The following is a 22,623-nucleotide window of genomic DNA, read 5'->3' as shown; positions in this document are numbered from 1 at the left end:
TTAGAGCTATGCCAGTAGTTTTTGTAGTAGAACTCTGTGGTTAGTGCTATACTCTGTAATACTGTAAAATCTTGTCACGGTTTGCTTTCATTTTAACCCTTCACAACCATTAACTTTTTTTTAGCTGCCCATTGATCTGGATCACTTCCCCACTTGCTATTCTTTGCTTGGGTTATCAAATCACTTTCTAGACTTAGGTTTATATTAATTGCAAAACAAAATTAAAAAAAAAATGAAAATGTAAGTTAGTGTCGCATAGAATTAATTTTTGATAGCTACAACCATGTACAGGTATGGAACCTGTTTTCCAAAATGCTCATGACCTGGGGTTTTCCAGATAAGGGGTCTTTCCGTAATTCGGATTTCCTACCTTAAGTCTGTGAAAAAAAATTTCTTAAACAGTAATTAAACACAATATGAACATATTTTGGCTCCAATAAGGAATAGTCATATCTTAGGTAGGATCAAGTACAAGGTACTGTTTTATAATTGCAGAGAAAAAGGAAACCATTTTTAAAAATGTGAATTATTTAATTAAAACAGAATCTATGGGAGATGACCTTTCCATAATTCGGAACTTTGTGGATAATGGGTTTCCGGATAAGGGGTCCGATACCTGTATCTGCATTTGGCAAAAGTGCATCCAATAGAAAGCATGCTATTTATGCAGAATGTTAATAGGGGCAGGAAATTAGCAAACACGCTTCAGTAAAATCAGGGCTTTAACATCAAACTATTTCACAAAATAGAATGAGTAGGTGTTTATGTGAAAACAAGAATGTTGCATATTTTATTGCTGGTCCATTAAAAGTAAATGGATCATGTCAAAAATCAAGGAAATCAAGTTTTACTGAGCTGCATGATACAGATGAAGCATTTTTTTTCTGTTTAGACAATAGTAAAAACCATTTTTACTAAAATAATTCCAAGCTGACCTTGTTAATCGCATATTCAAAGATCATTTGATTTGCTAAATATCTGTCTTATTTATAGGAAGTGGGATAGGACAGGGCCGGATCTTGCAGAGATTCCCGGAGAAAGACTGGGAGGACAATCCTTTCCCACAAGGTATTGAGTTGGTGAGTATTGAAGTTATATTAAATATTATATATTTTTTTTTACATATTGTGTTGGGATTCCAGTAAAGTTGTGTAAGAAGAAACCATCCATGTCGTTATACCTTTACCCTTTTATCTTTGTGATAAAAAGCATCTTATGCTGCCCTTATAACGTCACATCAAACAGTGCTTCACTTCCTTGCAGCATAGACCAACAAATAATAAAAAACTCAAAATCAGTCTTCCTAATTCCCTGAAGTAGGGACTTACTGGAAACTATACATCTTTAGTTTGTAATGCAGTGATGCCAAGCATGTAGCCTTGGGGCAACAATTTGCCCTCTGTGCTCTGATGCTAGTTGCACTAAAGAAAATATGGGTATTAGTAGTAGCCCAGCTCTTTTTTGACAATGACTTTTGTTGTGCCCTACATGTGTATGCTGCTATAGAGATCCATACTTCCTCATTTCTGCTATTAACAAGAACCATGAAATTAATCATCCGCGTACTCCTAGCTAGATAACAGAGCAAATTACCTTATGGCCATAGATCTCCTCCCCCCATTGATTCCTTTTTTATTATTTCTGGTGTAAAATGCATATTAAATTTTCCCTCTGTCCCATTCATTCACTGTCTCTTTTATTTGTACTTTATCTTCTTGTTTTACTTTTTCTATGAAGTTTTGTCAGCCCAGTGGATGGCAGTTAAGTACAGAGAAGAAACCACCAACATTTTTTATTGCTGTTCTAACTGATATCAGCTCAGAGCGTCACTATTGTAGCTGCTTCACCTTCTGGGAAGAATTGGAAAATATACAGGTACATTTTTTTTTGTAATTTTTTTATCCCCTTTGCTTGTAATTGTTTTCATACAGGCTAGACACGCCAATTGTACTTCCTTTAAGTGTACTGTAATTCTAAGGGCTCTGGCACATGGGGAGATTAGTCACCCGCGACAAAACTCCCTGTTCGCGGGCGACTAATCTCCCCGAGTTGCCATCACCTGCCATCCCACCGGTGAACATGTAAGTCGCCGGTGGGATGGCACACGCGGCAGCGAGATTTCGGAAAATTGCCGAAGTTGCCTCGCGAGGCAACTTCGGCGATTTGCTAAAATCACCTGCGCAGCATTACCATCCCACCGGCGACTTACATGTTCGCCGGTGGGATGGTAGTTCGGGGAGATTAGTCGCCCGTGACAAGGGAGATTTGTCGCGGGCGACTAATCTCCCCGTGTGCCAGAGCCCTAAACAATGCTCAAATGTTTTTCTTGATAAAACTTTGTGGATATTTTAATCAAAGGCAAAATGGTTGTGTTAGGTTTAGTAATCCAATCCAATCCATTAGATAATCATGTTTGTTTTCAAACTGATGGCCAACAAAAGCCACCTGCCGATTAGTTTCTATGGGTTACTAGACCTAGTTCTAACTTTGAGCAGCTGATTGCCAGAAGTGCATACCAGTAATGTCAGAAATGCTGTGAATTCATCAAATCTGTAAACTCAAAGGGAACAGGGCAGGGAGGTACTGTATTGTATGTATATATTTAGTGCCACAAGGGTACACATTACTTTACAAATCTTAGTTTGTTAGTTTGTTTTGCGCACTAATGCAAATTAATAGAATTAAATGGAGTCACTTTTAAATCTTGCCAAGCATTTGTATCATAAAATTGATCCATTGGGTGGATGAAGAAGAGTGTAGCATATTATACTTTTTATCACTGTTCTTGATTAGCAACATTCCTAATACTGGCTATTACTGGTTAACTTTCCTGTACAGTGTTATTGTTGCTTACAGGTAGAGAGTGAATTGAGAGGCAGCCACAGAACCTTGAGAATTTTGTTAGTATGTTTGTGGTGGTGGCAGGGTGCAGAGGTTTGGAGAGAGGAAATACTGGCACCTGACCTAAGGGGATTGGGTGGGTAGAGAGAAATGGTACCTGAGTAAGAAACGTGATCTTGGTGGGAAAGAATGCTTGCACATAAAATGACATAAGGTTTTTGCATGAGTGAATGTAACTGGATATGAGTAGTAAGATGTTCATCAATGGAATATGAAAATAATGTTATTAGTCTAAGGCGTATTGAATACATGGCGTTTACCGATCTGTCCCATAGATCCGTTGTGCAAACATGAGCTAAAATCCACCCCCTGCATGCAGCGATAGGCAGCTTGCATTAAATCACTGCACATGTGCCATAGTTATGTGCTTGTTCATTTAAACTTCTGTATATGGGTCCTGAATTTGTGTAGCAGTCATAACTCGGCAGTAAATGTTCATCACCAGTTGTACTTTTCTGTAGTCTCTTCATGACCAGAGAGATGGGGAGTTGGAAGAAGATGCCCCTCTACCTTCAACAGCTCAGCTCTGTGCCCCAAAAACGCTTGTGCTTGTGTCACGTCTGGACCATCCTGAAGTGTTCAGGGTAGGTTTTGGTGATCAGTTGCTGATATGTGATCCATTATCCAGAAACCTGTTATCCAGAAAGCACCACATTATGGAATGGCCATCTCCCATAAACTCCAATTTAATGAAATACTTTAAATTTCTAAAAAATATTTCCTTTTTCTCTAGTAAAAGAAACTTCCCCGATATAAATGTATGAAAATATAAATGTATAGTTTTATATCACAGCAATATAAACTGTTGTATTTGTATGTGAAAATATATATGACATCTATATTCATGAGTATGTATTTGTGCATCAACTGCAATGTATATGTATAAAAATACATGTAATATATGCAAGCTGGGGTTTATCTTAGTTATATGAATGTTTATATATCCGTTGTTGTCATTTAGGATTCCCTGGGCTTGATTTATACTATTCACACAGATGGCTTGAGTGTGTCACTGGAGAATGTCATTGGAAACCTACTAACTTGCACTGTTCCTGTCACTGGGGGATCTCAGGTCAGTACTGTGTCCTGAATTATACGTTGCCTCTGCAGACTGTGTCTAAACATCCCAAAAATGTTATTCATTCTTATCTTGTAAGTTGTGCTGTTCACCTTGTTTCGTTCAGTCTGACACTATGTTGATTTTTTCTCCCAGTCTGACCTGGAGCAGGATACTGTGGTATGCATCCAATTTTAAACCCCCAAAACCCACACTGCATGCATGTCTCCTCCTACTGCCACCTATTTTTCTAGAGATAGTGCCTATCTTTTAAAACAATGGGAATAACTTTCCTTACAGAAAAACACAGATGGTTTGTTTACAACTGTGCACTGGAGGCAGGAATAGCTGAACCAGGAAATACTCCACAGTAGAGGATGCTCCAAACAGTCTTTAGGAATGGGAGGGGTTTCCTTGTTGCTTTCTTCATTTGATTACCGTGGAAAGGATGCACAGCATTCCTCTTGTAGTGCTGTTTTCACCTGGGCTGTATGGCAGGAAAAACATGTAAATCATGGTCTGTCTTTAAAATTAAGTAGGGATTAAATACAGGTATGGGACATATTAACCAGAATACTTGGATTTCTGTAATTAGGATCTCTTACATTAGTCTACTAAAGAACATTTATGAATTAAATAAACCAACAGGATTGTTTTATGGACAGCAATATGAATTTTATGCAGCTTAGTTAGGATCAAGTATAAAGATCCAGCTTAGTTGGGATCAAGTATAAAGATCCAGCTTAGTTGGGATCAAGTATAAAGATCCTGTGTAAAAGGAAATTATTTCTAAAAATTCAAAATTATTTTCTTAGGGGAAATCTCTAGAAGAGGGCCTTCCCGTAATTTGGAGCTTAATTGGAGGGGGGGAAAAAAAAAAAAAAAAAAAATATATATATATATATATATATATATATATATATATATATATATATATATATATATATATATATATATATATATATATATATATATATATATATATTGTGTGTATAGATGCCTAGCACACTTCATGACCTGGCTTTAAAAACAGTTTGCACTGTATTGCTCTCTAAGACTTTCTTTACGGTGAAAGTTTTGAAGAAAAAATGTTACTTATAGTTCTCATATTCCTCTGGTAAAGATGTGAGGTGTTCAGTCATGGTAAAAAAAGCTCCTTAATCGCATTATACCATGGTATAATTGGCTTTTAGTGGCTTTGATAACATGAGTTAGCCAAAGTTAATGAGCACCAATTCTGCCGTTATATGTGAAGGTTACATGGTATACATAATTTTGTTGAGACCATAGAATACCAGATCATGCATGTGCTAGTAATATAGTAATATTGTTGCTGGAGAGAGAGAGAGCTGCACATATAAAGTTCATCTTAAAAAAAACAAAAAAAAACCTTACTTCTGATTATGACCTTGCTGCAGTTGCTGAAGATCTGCTCTGTAAACCGGAAAAGGGGGCAGCATACGTGGTCACTTCCTCCATACACCCACAAACACACTCAAAGGGGTTGTTCACTTTTATATTAAGCTTGTTATTTTGCCTTTTGCTTAGAAAGCTCTCCAGTTTGGAATTTCAGTATCTATCTGGTTGCTAGGGTCCTGCTTACCTTAGCAATTAGACAGTGGTGTACATGATAGACTGGAATATGAATAGAAGAGGATCTGATTAGAAAGATAAGTAATAAAAAGTAACAATAAAGCTGTAGACTCACAGAGCAATAGTTTTTTGGCTGTTGGGGTCAGTTACTCTATTTGAAAGCTGGAAAAATGGAAAGCAAATAATTTGAAAACTATAAAAAAAATAATGACGACCAATTGCATAGTTGCTAAGAATAGAACATTCTATACACATGCTAAATGTCAAGGTAAAGGTGAACCACCCCTTGAATTAGAAGTTTGTATTTTTATATAGATATTTTCTCATGATTACTATGCAGGTTAGACTAGGGATATGATCAGATTATGATGGGCACATAATTCCACTAATGCACAGTGTGTGCTCCCTCACATTTACTCCTTCAGTTCTTTTACCTTGATACCAGCACCTGCACTACGCTTTTAAAGTTTACTCTTTTCTGGGCCATGCACTTTACCTTTACTTTGCTTGTGTTCTGTCAGTGTTCTTTTTTAAAGGGCACCTATCGCAATGTTTTTGCTTCCCCCACCAAATGTGTGGGTTAATAGAGCCTGCACTCTGGTTGGGGAAACAATAGTTTTTTTTCTAAAAGACAGCCCCGTCTGCACAAGGCCAAGTTATTTAGCATGCATGCGCATAATGAACTCCTCGCTCACTCATCATGCGCATGCATGCAACATAGGAGCGGTGGATGTGTCTCATGAGAAGCAAGTTGCAGCACTCGCTCGATATGCACATGTGTGTGCTGCAGTATGGCTGCCCGCACTTCTGGTGGGAGACGCAAAATCATTGATAGGTGGCCTTTAACCCCTCTACTGTAGGCCTTCATTTTCCTGTCCTGAATTAAAAGTTTGTAATAATTTTGTATGTATCTGATCTTTTCTGCTGCAAACCTTTTCCTTTTTACTTGGACTTCAATCTCTGTTTTCCTCCCTTGGGTGCATTCATACTGATTTTGTGTAGAGGACCATCTCTCTTGGAGCAGGAGACCGACAAGTTATACAGACACCAATATGTGACTCCCTGCCAATCAGCAATTGCAGTGTGGCCCTGCTTTTTCGGCAGCTTGGTAAGGAATTAAACATTCTGTTTATTCTCTTCTTTCCAGTTATACCCTTTGCAAACAAAATTAGTATTACTTCTTAACAAACTGATGGCATTTTCTCTACCTTGAACAAATCAGTATTATATTAAAGTCAATATTGTAGGTTTAACTCTTGGTTATTCTTGCTTGCATATCCAGGTATTACCAATGTGCTTTGCCTGTTTTGCGCAGCTCTTACTGAGCACAAAATACTCTTCCTATCCACGAGCTACCAGCGTCTCACTGAAGCTTGCAGAGCCCTTTTAGCCATAATGTTTCCTCTCAGATATAGGTGAGTCAATGCCTATAGGGCAATTTCACACTAAGTCTAAATGAATGTTTTTAACTTAACACATGCACTGTGCTCACTTATTTGTTCTGATAGTGTTCAGCAAATGTTCTGTTCCTCTTGCAGTTTCACATATGTACCCATCCTCCCTGCACAGCTACTAGAGGTTCTCAGTACCCCCACGCCCTTTATCATTGGTGTTAATGCCTTGTTTCGGGCAGAGACTCAGGAGCTGGTAAGGAAAATATTGCTTTTTTTGTGCTGTATAAAGCCGAACTATTGCCTCCTAGCATTAGTTGCAGCTAACTTAGGACTGTCTGGGTTAACAAAAATATCTCTAAAATGTAAGCAATTCTTTGTGCATTGACCTACTGTTTTATAAAATGCGCTAGATTTTGCTAATCTCTCTGTCCAGGAACTTTCTGAGTATAAAATGTGCCACATCCTTCCTTCCCTTTGATTTAGTTTAATTTTTTTTTTTTTTTTTTACTGATCCATATTTTCTGTCATTTTGATGCCTGGGAATAGGGTCGTTGCCTATTGTCACAAAACCATTACAGTGAATTTTTTACTTTCTGTATATTCTGTGCTTTGCTTCTTGCCTGGGATACAATTAATTTTTTTTGTACATTTGTAAGACCATCTCACCCCTGTGTTGTGCCTCTCCCAGACCAGCAGCAGAGATTATTATATTCGCTAGCAGCTATTTGTTACTGTAAGACTTTACAAAGGCCCCTTTTGTAAGTATAGGTTCTCCCTTGATGATATCTTCTCTGTTAAGTTTCCAGTTTTACTGAATTGCTGTAGGTGTGTCCTAAGGTTAGCTTGACATTTTTCTTGTGACTTTGTTCAGTTTTGCCTTTCTCTATTCATTTACGAAAAAGGTAATCCATACTCTGTAAATGTGTTTAACTCTGTGATTTCAATTTATCTCTCCAGCTTGATGTGGTTATTGCAGATTTGGATGGCGGCACTGTTACAGTCCCAGAGTGTGTTCAGATCCCTTTTCTGCCTGAGCCATTGCTGCATCACACACAAGAAGCAATTTCGCAAGTAAGTTTGACCCTTTATGTTCAGTATATATTTCCTGTCAGTACATTGTTTGCCACCTGATGACTTATACATACATATTGGTATCTTCTTTGTACATGCCTTTTTTGTACCTGCAGCCACTTCTTCCATTTTACCTTAGTATCTAGTTCTCTTTTCTTATTAACTTTTCTTTCTTTCTTATATTTATTCTCAGTCTTTGCATTTTTACTTGTTTTCATTTCTCCAACTCATTTACTTTTAATATATTTTTCTGTTATTAGGTTCTAGATCCCTCATTAGTGATTGCAGATCTGGCATTTCCACCATCCTCCATTACTGCATCTACTCTCAGAATGCAGGTAACCCTTTGCAGGCAATTTAATATCTAACACTAAGCTGGGTAACACTAATTTTGTCAAAATGATAGACATATCATGGTGTGTGTAAATGTAAAATATAAAATGTTAAAGGAGAAGGAAAGGCTAAGTCACTTGGGGGTGCCAAAATGTTAGGCACCTCCAAGTGACTTTAACCGCTTACCTTGTACCCCGGGCTGGTGCCCCTGTTAGGAGAAAACAGCACCAGCCCGGGGCACCTGCAACGAGCCTTCCTCCTTTCGTCTTCGCGCTACCGGCAAAATCCGTGGGCCGGCGCATGCGCAGTAGAGTGAAAAGCCAACTTCTATGTTTAAGTTCAGCTTTTTCACTCTACTGCGCATGCGTGTGAGGCAAATACGGAAGAGGAAGTGCTCGCAGCTACCCCGGGCTGGTGCTGTTATCTCTGAACAGGGGCACCAGCCCGGGGTAAAAAGTATGCGATTTAAGTCACTTGGGGGTGCCTAACATTTTGGCACCCCCAAGTGACTTAACCTTTCCTTCTCCTTTAAAAGTTTCATTTTAATTTAGAAATTTGCAACATAAAATAAATGTCCTCATACTAGCATATGTTTGATGGATTTAAGTAGTAAACATTTTTTCCATTATTCTTTAAACCAAAATTATTTATTTCCATCATTAATGCTGACAAAACATTTTTGTCAAGGAAATTGATTCATCCCTTCATTAATTGTTATATGTGTCCATATCACAATTTCTGGCTCTATGCTTTGATTGTAATTTTGTACTAAGGTTAATGTTTATTCAGGCTGTTATAATACTCTATTACAGGATATGGAAATACGTGCTTCGTTTCTGCGTCTTTTTGCACAAATCTTTCAGGGATATCGTTGTTGTCTGCAACTAATACGAATTCATCCTGAGCCTGTCATTCGTTTTCATAAGGTAAATCTAACTTTGTGTCATCTTCCTTATGTTATTTATCTAGTCACCTTTCTCTCTGTTTTTCCTCTTTCATCTACATCATATCACAAGTGCCTGTCACAGTCATTATGAGTGCTTCTTGAGTTTTTTTTTCATTTTCTATGGGTACCTTCACTGCTTTTCCTACTTTTATTTGTAAATAGGCATCTTTTCTTGGTCAACGTGGCTTGGTGGAGGACGATTTCCTGACTAAAGTCTTAGAAGGAATGGCTTTTGCGGGGTTTGTCACAGAACGTGGTGCACCATACCGAGCACTTGACCTGTTTGATGAGGTACATGCTTTTAGAGTTGTATGTATGTAAACACAATTTTAAAAAGCCATTTTCATTTCAAAAGCTATTTTGATATATAATATGATATATATCTGTAATGGCACACGGCATCCTTTTATTGCTGTTATTTTCTCAGGGAAAAAGCAACAATTAAAACGTCATGGAACCCTAAAAATGTAGGTCTCATGATAAAGTTGTGGACATCTGCATTATATTGTGCTCCTCACCCCCTGTGTACTTTAGACAGCAGACTACACATAAAAAGAGTCTGTGTGTGCCAAGGTATTTCATGCAGCTGACATTTTTACAGTTAGTCTGCCATTGCTCTATAAACTAGTACAGGTATAGGACCCATTATCCAGAATGCTCGGGACCAAGGGTATTCCGGATAAGGGGTCTTTCCGTAATTTGGATTTGGATCTCAATACCTTAAGTCTACTAAAAAATCAATAAAACCTTAATTAAACCCAATAGGACTGTTTTGCATCCAATAAGGATTAATTATATCTTAGTTGGAATCAATTACAAGGTTCTGTTTTATTTCTACATAGAAAAAGGAAATCTGTTTTAAAATTCTGAATTATTTGATTAAAATGGAGTCTATGGGAGACGGGCATTCCGTAATTCGGAGCTTTCTGGATAACGGGTTTCCGGATAAGGGGTCCGATACCTGTACTTGCTGCTCTACTCTAGTACGTTAGTAGTCAGATCCTTGTTTCAGCGGTAATACGGTTATAGGACCTGTTATCCAGAATGCTTGGGACCTGGGGTTTTCCAGGTAAGAGGTCTTTTTGTAAATCAGGTCTTCTTACTTTGTCTACTAAAAAATAATTTAAACACTAAATAAACACAATTGGATTGTTTTACCTCCGATAAGGATTCATCAAGCATCAAGTACAAGGTTTTATTAATACGGAAAACAAAGGAAATAATTTTCAAATATTTTAATTATTTGCTTAAATTTAATTTGTGGTAGATGGTCAACCTGTACTTCTGAGCTTTCTGGATAACTGTTTTTCATAAACAGATCCTATCCTATACCTGTAGTTTTTAGGCCAGGGTGAGTTTCACCCAATGTACTTTAGTTAAATATTGATTAAGGGCTTATTTTTGTGTCGCCAATAATAAAATATAAACCCCAGTTTAGGGTGTTGTGTTCTTGCAAACATTTTTCTTGAAAAAAATAAAGTATAAATCAAGAATATTTATAATATTTGCCAATGTCATTAGCAGCTTTTGGCCACTGTGACTGTGTTTTCTGCACAGTGACAGGCTGATGCCTTTCATGTTACTTACTGTACTCATGGGGCATTATAAGATAATTTTCCACTGGCAGGAGAAAACTTCTAGTGTGACATTAGTCTTTCTTTATACCAGGTAACGTACAGTTATAGTAATACTGAGTATCATATATTGTAGGGTTGTTTTTCTTATTGATATAATCCTCAAGAATATTTTTGAGATTGTATTTTTTTATTCTCCACCACACTGGTTGTGCTTTGATACTTGTTTAATCTTTCTGCCAGTCTGTTTCTTATTGCCCCACCATTATTTCCTCCAAGCTTGTTGCATATGAAGTGAAAAAACTGCAGTATGAGGACACTCAGCAGAACATAATAAAGCATGTACGGGACTTGGCAGAGAAGCTCTATAGAAATGTAAGTTCTTTGATGTTGAAGCCTGTATCTGACACACCTCTGTACCAGTTTGTATCTGTTATTGTAGCACTGATGTGAAGGCTGTTCTGTTCTTTTGTGCAATTGCACATGGCACGAATTGTGATGTTTATTTAAAAAAAGAAAAAAACTTGAATAGCTCATTACTTTGTCTTCAATGGCAATTGCTTGGATCTGCATTTGCACTTACAAGTCCAAACAATTGTCAGTGTGAGTCAGTTGCATTAAAATCATGCTGTGTTCTGTTTCTCTAAGAGTTCTGAAAACTATAATCTTTTGGCTTTGGCCAAGCAGTTAATGAATGTCCTTTGCACATCTCAGTGATGTATTACAATATCTGGTTATTGCAAGCATTAAGAGTTAAAGTGGTTAAACTTTGAAAAAAAGTTTTAAAAACTATTATGGGTTTGTATAAGGCAGCATTTTTATAATCCAGACTTATGCTTCATTGTGCTACTAACAAATGACAGATTTATGAAAAAAGTTTAAGCTACTTCATACATACCAAGTTTGTTCTCCACCTCTGATATGGTTAAAAGTTGTGCCAGTTCAGCAGACATTTACTGGAAATGTTTTATTCATAGCGTGATACAGTTCTATACTATGCATGCTATAGTTTTCAACATACAGTTTAAATTCTAGTGCACTTTTAAATGAGTTGAAAAGTGTAACTGCTTTGCTTTTACTATCCCAGCATTCCCAACTTTTATACAGACCACTGCAAGTTCCATTGATGATGTGCATAGTTGTTCCAGCACACCCAAACAAAGGAAGCTTATGTATTTTTGTAAAAAAATCTATGCATTATAGTTATTTGTCTCTTACTCTCTGCAGGAGAATCCTTATCCTGCTGTCAGTATGCACAAAGTGCAACGTCCAGCAGAAGGTAGCTACATGCGGCCACAGCATAGACCCTTTCCAATGCTTGATGAAAGCAGTATCCAGTGGACCCTAGACCAGGCTGCGGCCAAGATGCAGCATGCTCCTCCTACAGTCCGAGTAGAGAAGAAGTGCATGGTACCCCCTGGGCCACCAATTGGTATGACTTGTACTTATGGGGACTTTCACGTATTTCTGTAGCCTTTAATTATGAGGTTTTTTTTTTTTTTTTTACTTGCATGTTGTTAATGTGAAACATGTATTTCATTCACACTTCTCTCTTTTCCATTTTATGTTGCATGATAGCTGCGATTTTTGAGCGTAATGGTGCAACACAAGCTAACAGCAACCGACGGCTTGAAGTTGTACGGAACTGCATTTCCTACATATTTGAGAACAAGATGTTAGAAGCCAAGAAGGTAAGAGTTACAATACCTGAACCTTTCAAGTGATTTTTGTGGCTTTTTAAGGCACTTCTTTTTAGAATCATAGAACCTGGCATATATATCTGTGTTTTGTCTAATAAGACTCATTACTAGGGACACATGTATTCAACATATTTTAATTATTGCCGTAATTAAAAGTTTGGTACTAGCTGAACTGTGCATTTGGACATTGAATACAGAAAGAGCCTCAGTGCTTTTGTGTTCCTTTTTAATTGCCCAAACACACTGCAGTAAAATCCACAAGTTGCTAGATATTTAGTTGTCATTTTATGTCTGACTAGATAAGTAATTTCTGTGCTACAGTTGCATTGCTGCTACAATGCTAAGGGCTCTGGCACACGAGGAGATTTGTTGCCTGCGTTTTTTCCCCTCGGCGCTTTGGCGACAAGTCGCCACGACAATACACAACTCATGCGAGTTGAGCTCCAGGCGATCTGCTACCCATGGTACCACTCAACAGTTACCCCTCCCACATGTTTACTCAAGTCACTCAGAAAAGGGTCTGTATTCGATTTGAAACAGCAGGCGACTTGAAGTAGCCTCGTATGTTTTGATGCTGGCGATTTCCATTGGTTTAGCATTGGCGTCTTGTCGTTCGTCTTGTCGCCAAATCGCTCTTTTAAAAATCTCCTCGTGTGCCAGAGCCCTAAACCTGCCAACTTTAGAACGGCAAATGTTGCATTACAGGGCTGCATATATCATGCTCTGTTTAACGCCTGTATGGTACTTGATTTTTGAATGTTTTTTAACGAATCATTCAATATTAGTGCCAGTATTAATAGTAAGGCATATTGACCCGCGAGTGAGAGATCTATGTCATAATCATTAAATGTCTAAAACTTCTTCTACAGTTACATCCAGCAGTACTCCGAGCTCTAAAGGGTAGGGCAGCTAGGCTGTGTCTGACACAAGAGCTCAATCTTCATGTGCAACAAAACCGTGCTGTGTTGGATCACCAACAGTTCGACTTCGTTGTGCGTCTGATGAACTGCTGTTTACAGGTGAGCGCGTTTTTAGGTTAGGTGTAGGCGGTTTGAAAGTAAAAGAAGTATCTCCACTGTCAGAAATTATAAGGAAGATATCCAGATGTACAGTAAATGACTGTGATAGTTATTAATGAGTTATAACTATAATACTACGCCAAGCATCTCTCTTAAAATGGAAAATATAGTCCCCCTTTTGACATCAGTTTAAAGTAAAAAAAAAAGGTACCTAAACAGTGAAGTTATTCTGGGAACTTATTCTGCTGTGTGTAGCATGAGGTCCTCAGATTATAATATAATATATATATCTCAACCAAAAAAGTCCTGCACTCCAAACACTTTTGCATTTAGAATTTGCAGCAGTGCCACTTCTCACACACACATAGTCTGTTTGCTTGCTGTCACCAATTCGTCATCACACTTATGATTCTGGAACTTGTAGTTACTCTGCTTTCCAGAGAATCTGAGGACCACATGCTACAGACAGCAGAGTAAGTTCCCAGAATAACTTCACAGTCGAACAAGATGGGAACAGGAAGGGGTTTGCATTACAATGTGAGCCTAAGAGGGTTGTGAACTGGTCCCTGTGGGCACAGAGACTATAATAAATGTCTGTAAAAATATACATATTTTGAAAGTTTAGATGTGTTTGTGGACCTCCCCCTCTTTTTTTTCTTTAAAAAAAAGTCCAGCTAAATGATCTCATCTCAAAATGGGCAGTAATTTTACCTTTAATTTATACTTCTCCAACTCCTGGTTGCTTTCATCTTCTCTGCCTTAAATGAGTGCCTGATCTGTCTTCCAATTTTGTTTTCCTTTCATTTGCTTTTCTTCCACCTTACTCCATACTGTTTTTGACTGCTTCTTTGTCTTTCAGGATTGCACCCCTTTGGATGAGCATGCTATAGCCGCTGCACTCTTGCCTCTGGTCACAGCATTCTGCAGGGTAAGTTTGAATGTACAGGGACATCTTTGTTGTGATTCTTCACTGTACATCTTTAACCACATATCTTTTCATTCTTCAGCCTCTTTTCCACTACTCCCCGTTCTGTCTCTAACTCAGCCATGTTCAGCCTGAAGCCAACCAGTTGGTGCTGAACTCTGTTCCTCTACATCCCACAAAAGTTCTCTTCTTGTAGATCTTTTCTATACTGATCTCAGTGCTTGATATGTTTCTTTTTTATTCCAATAGAAACTGAGTTCTGGTATCACACAGTTTGCATACAGCTGTGTACAGGAACACGTGGTGTGGACCAACATGCAGTTCTGGGAAGCCATGTTCTATGGGGATGTCCAGAACCATATACGAGCCCTTTATTCCTCCCCAGAAGATACCACAACCAACATGGTAACCTATACAAAATAAAATAAGACATACATGCATTTATAGAAAGTGGACACCCATTTAGTTTTTAACTCACATTTTGTCATATATCTATATGAAGCTTAATGCAAGAGTACTCCAAATGTAATATTGCAATCCCTAAAATAAGGGATGCACTGAATCCGCCTGTTCAGTTTTCATGCTAACAGGAGCACCGGCCTGGGGTATCGGGTAACTGATCACTGTGGGGTGCCTAACATTTTCGCACCTCTCAGTGATTGTAACTTTCCTTCTCCTTTAATAAACAAGTTAAAAAGCAAAGGACCAAGGAAAGACCTCTGAGGAACTCCACTAGCAGCACTGGTCCAATTAGAAAATGTTCCGTATAAGACCACTCTCTGTAAACTGTCCTTCAGCCAGTTCTCTGTCCATGTGCAAATATGTTCCAGGCGATATTCCTCGTTTTATTATTACCTTGCTGTGCGGTACTGTGTGAAATGCTTTAGCAAAGTCCAAGTAGATAACATCCACTGCCATTCTAGCATTGAGGTTCGTGCTCACCTCCTCATAAAAGGCAAATAAATTAGTCTGGCAAGATCTGTTATACATAAACGCATGCTGGCACAAACTCATAGTATTATAATTTGCCTCTATTCCCTGCAATCTGCGTTCTTAGATCACATTCATGCCAGTCTAATGTATGTACTTTAGACGTTCATCCTAATTGCCATATCAAACAGTTTAAAGTTGCTGTTGTTTCCCCTCACCTACCCCCTCCTTCCTTTTTAAACAGAAAAAATGGAAAAGCTTAATTAACAACATATCTGGCATTTGATTGCATTACAGCTATATTCTTACCTATGGTTATGGCATAGACAAGTTTTTCCTGCTTTAAAGGAGAAGGAAAGGCAAAGTCACCTGGGGGTGCCAAAATGTTAGGCACGCGTGCAGGGAACCAGGAATGAGGAAGCGATCGCTGCTACCCCGGGCTGGTGCTGTTCTCTCCGAGCAGGGGCACGAGCCCGGGGTAAAAGGTAGGCGATTAAAGCCACTTGGGGGTGCCTAACGTTTTGGCACCCCCAAGTGACTTTTCCTTTCTTTCTCCTTTAAAAGAGAAATAAAGCAATAGGCTAGAAATGTTGTACATGTGTTGGGCTTCAGTACCAGCTCAAGGCAACCACAGCCCTTTAGCAATAAAGATAAGTACCTACAAAAATATCCCCAGTAGCTCCATCTTTTCTTCTGATTTACTTCACACGCTCTGTGCTGCTGTCAGTTTCTGGGCTTAGGGACTAACGCACAATAAACTGTGATTATAGAATATAACGGTCACAGTATAAGGCTGATTAGTAATTCATTCAGATTCACAGCTTTGAAACCAGTGCAATTAGCATCAGAATTTCATAATTAGCCCTGTAGCTTCAGTTTATATGACAGGCCAGTCTCATTGTCTGCTTGATAATTTGCTACAACCCCTAAGCCTAGCTTCTCAACAGCTGCTCAGAGCGCACTGAGCATGTGAACTGTCCCGGACAATTCTAACAGAATCCAAGATGGGGAGCTCCTGTGAAAACTGTAAAACTATATCATTATAGCTATAAAGATGCTGAAACTTTTGGCTAGTGCAGTCAGTTTATTATATAAAATATGGCCTTTCTAGTCATATTCATTTTTCTCCTGTAATAAATCCTACAGGTTTACACAGATTCTGTTGTTTTTTTTTTTAAAAGAATATAGAGACCCCTACACTTGTTTTTACTTTCTATATTACGTAAAAAGTATGTGTTTGCTGGAAATTATTCTGTTTTTGATTATGAATTCTATTCTATTGACAGGATGAGTTTGAGGAAGAAGAGCGATCTGCACTTGAACTTGCGGCAGATCAGTGTCGTCTGTGGCCTACTCTTCCCAGGGAAAAGCAGCTGGAGCTTATTCAGAAGGAAGAAAGTACTGTATTTAGCCAAGCAATCCACTATGCGAACCGTATGAGCTACTTGCTCTTACCTCTTGATACCTCGAAGAACCGTATGCTGCGGGGAGGAGCTGGTTTGGGGGACACAGAAAGTGTAACTAATAGTTTTATCACCAATAGGTGAGTGTGTTGCATCTATGTTCTTCACAGTAACAGTTTATCACAGTATTTGATGTCGTAGTAGCTCTTAGTAATAGTGTAATAGACAGTTAGACAGTCAGTCTAATTATAACTACCATACTTTTTGAAATGTAGCAGTAAAAATTACGTTTACCTGTCTCTTCTTACCTTTTGCTCAGTATGGCTGGTAGCATGGCTGAAAGCGCAGATACAGAAAGTGGATTTGAAGATTCTGAGAGTTCTGACGTGGCTCATTATGTTGTTCGATTCGTCACACGCTTTGTTGATAAAGTATGCACAGAAAGCGGAGTAACATCAGAGCATCTTAAGAACCTGCACACTATGATCCCAGGTAAACAATTGTGTCTTTGAAGCAGTTATGGAAAAAAGAGCTTATTTGCAAACCCAATTACAGCATGCAAAGTGCAAAAAAAAAAAAAAAAAAAAAAAGGCAGCAGTCAACCATTATTTTGGGTGTGCACAAATAGCTCTTGTGGCCCCAGGAGTCATCATTGACCCCTCAACTTTTTTTTTTTTTTTTTTTTAAGCATTCATTGTGTTAAATGGAAATACTATAACAAACTACACAGGGGCTTGTAACAATGTTTTTAGTAACCCCTGACATAGCATGCAGCTTGATGGAAACTGGAAAAGTGGATTTATGAAATAACAGCAGTTAGGCACATTGCAAATTAACACACTTAGCTTCATGGAATTCTTGAACCTCTTTAATTTTGCCTGAAACCTTTCCATTTATTAAAAAAATATTTGTGCTTTGAAACTTATATGTAAATGTAATTGCTATAGAAAGTAGCATTTGCTGAACTCCTGGTTGTTACTTTTTAAATAATGTTGCAAGTGCCAGGCTCTTCCAGCAAGTCAGGACTGTAAAATCTGCTGGCGTTTTTTACATTGTTTCAACAGTCAGAGCCACTAGGGCAGAGAATAGAAAAGGACAGGCAGACACTGCTTTTAATAGTAGTTATATATACAAATAACTAAAAAAACCATTAGAAATATGTAATGAATGTATATTGCAAAGTTGCTTAGAGTTTTTTTTCTTTTATTAGGTAAAAAAATTATTATTAAGTTATTATGCGTATAGTTACATAGTTACATAGTTACATAGGGTTGAAAAAAGTGTCCAGTTGACCAGTGTCCATCAAGTTCAACCCATCCAAGTAAACCCAGCACACCTAACCCACACACCTACCAATCTATACACAAACATACATAAACTATAAATACAACCACTAGTACTAACTGTATGTTTTATTATGCTGCTGTCTGCTTGTATGCATGGTAAATTAACTGGTGCTCATATGACTTTATTTCCTTTCTGGCATACAAGTGCAACATCTTGCTTTATGATAGCAATTCTAGATACTGTGTATTCCAAATAGCAAAGCAGTATCAATTTCCTACATCTAAAAAAAAGTGTGTTAATATCTCCTGCGATACTTTTTGGGTTGCATAAGGCTTAACCATATAAAAACATTCAATGAAAGTCTGAAAATTTTCTCTAAGGCTTTACACCTTTACTCTTATATGCTTTTAAGGGCCTTTGTTTTTCTTCGAAGCATGTGGGAGGAATAGTGACCACCCCCTCCTTCAGTAATATGGAGAAGTGGTATAATTTGTTATTGTCAAAAGGAACAAACCTTGTGTTACATGATTGCCACATATCTCTCATGTATATCATTTTTTAAGATCCATTTTGGGGCCATATCTTGGTCCTGCCCTCTCCCCTGCTAGCTTAGATGTGCTTTTATACAATCTATTAAGTTAAGCATTCATCTGCATGGATTTGTATGTTCTACATACTTGTGACAGGTTATAGCATTGAGTTTGGGGTATTAATTTAAAAGCAGATACTCTGTTTACTTTCTTCATGCCCCATCCAAGGCAGGGTCTCACTAAAATGTGTTTTCATGTAGTATTTGCACCAACTGTCTCCCTTGAGATATCTGTTACATGTTTTGTACAGAATGTATATTTTGCCAAATAGAATTCTTGAAAATTTGTGTTAAACAAAATTTAGGCTAGTTTCACATTTCTGGCTTTTAGTGTTTTTTTTATTTATTTATTTATTTTTAAACCATTAAAGGACATGGAAAGGCAAAGTCACTTGGGGGTGCCAAAATGTTAGGCACCCCCAAGTGACTTAAATCGCCTACCTTTTACCCCGGGCTCGTGCCCCTGTTCGAAGAGAACAGCACCAGCCCGGGGTAGCTGCAGCGCTTCCTGCTTCCATGCGCGCGCATGCGCAGTAGAGTGAAGTCGGCTTTTCACTCTACTGCGCATGCGCCTATCGTATAGTCGCAGCTAAACGAAGGAGGAAGCGCACCAGCCCGGGGAAAAGGTAAGCGATTAAAGTCACTTGGGGGTGCCTAACATTTTGGCACCCCCAAGTGACTTAGCCTTTCCTTGTCCTTTTAAGGTGAATGCAATAAGGGTGTGAACAAAAAATTTGTACAAAGATGAGATCCTACATTCCTGTTATCAGTATGTGTAAAAGGACATTTCAACCCTAAATTTTTCTGTGTGTATAAGTTGGGCACATCTCTCTCACCCAAACATCATTTGTAATGCATATATCCCCTCCATTCAGTAGCAATGTCACGTTTTTCCTGAAACAAATAGCAGCTTTCACTCAGCTGCCATTTTCTCTTTGACATGATCAGTGACATTTACATCTGCACACAGTGCATGTGAGCAAACACTCTCATTCAGTGTAAAGTTCATACAATCAAGAATGCAGGCTTACATATTTAGAACTTTGATAAAAAGTCCTGCTTGAATTGAGCACTGTAAGGGCTGTGACAGATGGGGAGATTAGTCACCGGCGACTAATCTTCCCGATATGCCATACGCGGTGCCGCAATTTGCAGAAGTTGCCTTGACAGGAAACTTTGGTGATTTGGCGATTTCAGAGCCGCCTAATTTTGTTGCGCGGCGACTAATCTCCCCGTCTGTCACAGCCCTAATGGTTAAGATGAGTTTAGGAGGGGGGTTAGGAGAAAAAATAGGAGCAGACAGCTAGAGCAGAATTTCTATGCCATCTCCTTGTTGGTGTCTAAACTGAAGTGGGGTGTGTTTAGTTATATGAGCCGAGAAGATTCACTGACATAGCTTAGAAGTGAACTGCCCAGTAGCCAACAGCCAAAGTAAATTCAAAAGGGAGGGAGCCAAGCTGATAAGCGGAGAAAGGGAAGGAATCCCAAGTGATTAAGGGGATGCTGCAGCCTTTAGGGCAAAGACACAAGGGACTACTTAGTAGCAGCTATTTGTCACGGCTACTAAATGCCAGCAAATACCCTGCCATAGACAATACCGAGAATTGCCTCAGAGCACAGGTCACATGGCTGTGGCACCCTGGGAAATGAAGAATATGGCTAGCGCCATGTGAAATTTTAACATGAAATATAAAAAAATCTATTTGTGTTTTTGAAAAACTGATTTCAATGCAGGATTCTGCTAGAGAAGCTCTGTTAACTGATGTGGTTTGAAAAAAATAAGTTTTTCCATGACAGAAATCCTATGCATTAAACTACTAAAAATGCCCTTCCATTTAAACAATATATTCATGCTGACCAGCTACCTGAGTTATCGCTGGTGTGGCCAGTCGTACACTCCCTTGATTCAGTTCTACTACTTCATTGTACATTTTCACAGGTTTAAACTCCCAAATGGTTGCCCTTTTTATATGTCATCACTGGAATCAGTTGTTCTGATTGGCATCTCATACTCTGTGTCTCTCTGTAGATATTGTTCAAATGCATATAGAGACTCTGGATGCAGTGCATCGGGAAAGCAAAAGACTGCCTCCTATTCAAAAGGTATGAATCCAGCATATAATAGTCAGCCCCTTTATTTTGCTTTTCCCTGTGTCTGCTGATTTCCTGTTCAGGATGCAACTTCATAAAACAAAGCACCGAGTGTTCCTTTCCACCAGCAATTCACTTTATTGTCAGTGGAAAGCATTTTAGGGAGATTTGTTGCCCGTACTTAATTCTCTGCTACCACAGGTGACAAATCTCCTCATGTGCTATTACCCTTGATTATTTTTCTTAAAATGCCCACTCTTAGATAAGTAATTAATTGTACTAATTGTTACATCTTAAATTTGCAGATTTTAGATTGTTTTAAAGTCAATATGTAGTCTTTTCCCCATATATTAAAGTGATGTATAAAAAAAAAAAACAGCTTTAACTATATAATGATAATTAAAACCGTAAACCCCCTTACCTGGATTATTCTGAGGGCATCCACAATCTTTTTTCTTTTACTGTAGATGTCTCAATTACATGTTGGGCTAATCCTTGTTGCATTCTGTCTCTGTTTCCCATTTTTCTTTTGCCTTTAACTGTTCTTACTACAGCCAAAGCTCCTGCTCCCCACCCTGTTAGCCGGAGAGGAAATGGTGATGGATGGACTTCGAGTCTACCTGCTGCCGGATGGAAGAGAAGAGGCTTCAGGTGTAAGCCTAGGTGGTCCACCTCTGCTTCCTGCTGAAGGTGCCCTCTTTCTTACATCCTACCGCTGCATCTTTAAGGGCACACCTGTAGATTCTTTAGGTAAGAAACCAAGCTAAAAAGACCTATGTAACCTTGGATGATTTCATTACATTTGCCCAATGGTATTATTTGTTAAGCCCCACATAAGCAGTTAAACTTCTAGTACTCCGTTAGATGGTAGACATCGCATAAATTGAAACTGAACATCTGAATGTGGGTTAAATGCATCAAACATAACATGTTCTTAATTAAAATCCAATTAAATCTTTATTAAAAACATATTAAAGTCACTTTTGCAGCTATACCGGCATGTATCCCCACATAATCTACCAACTTTCCATGTAATAATACATAATTATTACATCATTTTATGTACAAATGTACAGTAAAATTTAAAGTAACATGCACAAATTGTAAAGCTCTATTAATAGTGTCTGTTAAAGCAGTCCTAGCATTTCTAATATATAAAGTGAATTAGCACTGTGCAAATATGGATTCTACTGTGTAATTTAGAATAATCTTGCATACTTTGTTTAAAAACCACATGTAACAACACTAGTGTTCACATAGGTGCCTATCTACCCTGTGCACAAAGTGACAGGAATAAATGAGATCCCCATGTCACTTCCCATGCAGGGTTGATTTTGTCCAGAAAACATTTTTGCTAGCATTTTCTGGCCAAGATTCCCCTCACAGTGCAGAACAATTAATGGATCTCATTTGTATCACTTGGTTTGCAGGATGGATCTACATTTTTATGGCACTGAAGAAACGCAATGTGACATAAGTCTTATACATAACAGTTTGCTTGATGGTTCAGACATCTATAATGTATGTTTTCCAAGAAATACAGACTGCATGTGATTTGTATCTCTACAGTTGCTGAGCAGTCTGTGGTCCGATCTTTCCCAATTGCTTCATTAACTAAGGAAAAGAAGATCAATGTCACAGTGCAGCTAGATCAGTATTTGCAGGAAGCTCTGCAACTACGCTCCTGTACCTTCCAGGTGAGTATTCAATCTTGAAGAGGGCGAGACATATACATTTTTTCATAACAGGCTTAATGAGAATTGCAAGTTTCAGCCAATTGATGCCATATGGTGCTTGCAAATTACTTACC

At 38.3% G+C, this 22,623-nt stretch overlaps 1 protein-coding gene across 9 annotated transcripts in view; it reads left to right on the top strand.

The window, feature by feature from the left end:
- Positions 1-22,623, top strand: part of sbf1 (SET binding factor 1) — a 77,701-nt gene that overhangs the window by 31,852 nt on the left and 23,226 nt on the right. For 5 of the 9 annotated variants that reach the window (XM_012958469.3, XM_012958466.3, XM_012958468.3 and 2 more), the window contains exons 2-24: positions 994-1,079; positions 1,738-1,875; positions 3,363-3,485; positions 3,863-3,973; positions 4,115-4,138; positions 6,554-6,659; positions 6,834-6,966; positions 7,090-7,198; positions 7,903-8,016; positions 8,277-8,354; positions 9,162-9,275; positions 9,458-9,586; positions 11,149-11,244; positions 12,097-12,301; positions 12,448-12,560; positions 13,439-13,588; positions 14,448-14,516; positions 14,763-14,918; positions 16,730-16,986; positions 17,166-17,338; positions 20,752-20,825; positions 21,368-21,563; positions 22,383-22,510. In XM_012958469.3, coding sequence (XP_012813923.1) covers positions 994-1,079; positions 1,738-1,875; positions 3,363-3,485; positions 3,863-3,973; positions 4,115-4,138; positions 6,554-6,659; positions 6,834-6,966; positions 7,090-7,198; positions 7,903-8,016; positions 8,277-8,354; positions 9,162-9,275; positions 9,458-9,586; positions 11,149-11,244; positions 12,097-12,301; positions 12,448-12,560; positions 13,439-13,588; positions 14,448-14,516; positions 14,763-14,918; positions 16,730-16,986; positions 17,166-17,338; positions 20,752-20,825; positions 21,368-21,563; positions 22,383-22,510 — 2,882 coding nt within the window. 9 annotated transcript variants of the gene reach the window in all.

The sequence above is a fragment of the Xenopus tropicalis genome, chromosome 3 (genome assembly GCF_000004195.4).
Source record: "Xenopus tropicalis strain Nigerian chromosome 3, UCB_Xtro_10.0, whole genome shotgun sequence".
NCBI lineage: Eukaryota > Metazoa > Chordata > Amphibia > Anura > Pipidae > Xenopus > Xenopus tropicalis.
This window is presented reverse-complemented; position numbering and strand designations above follow the sequence as displayed.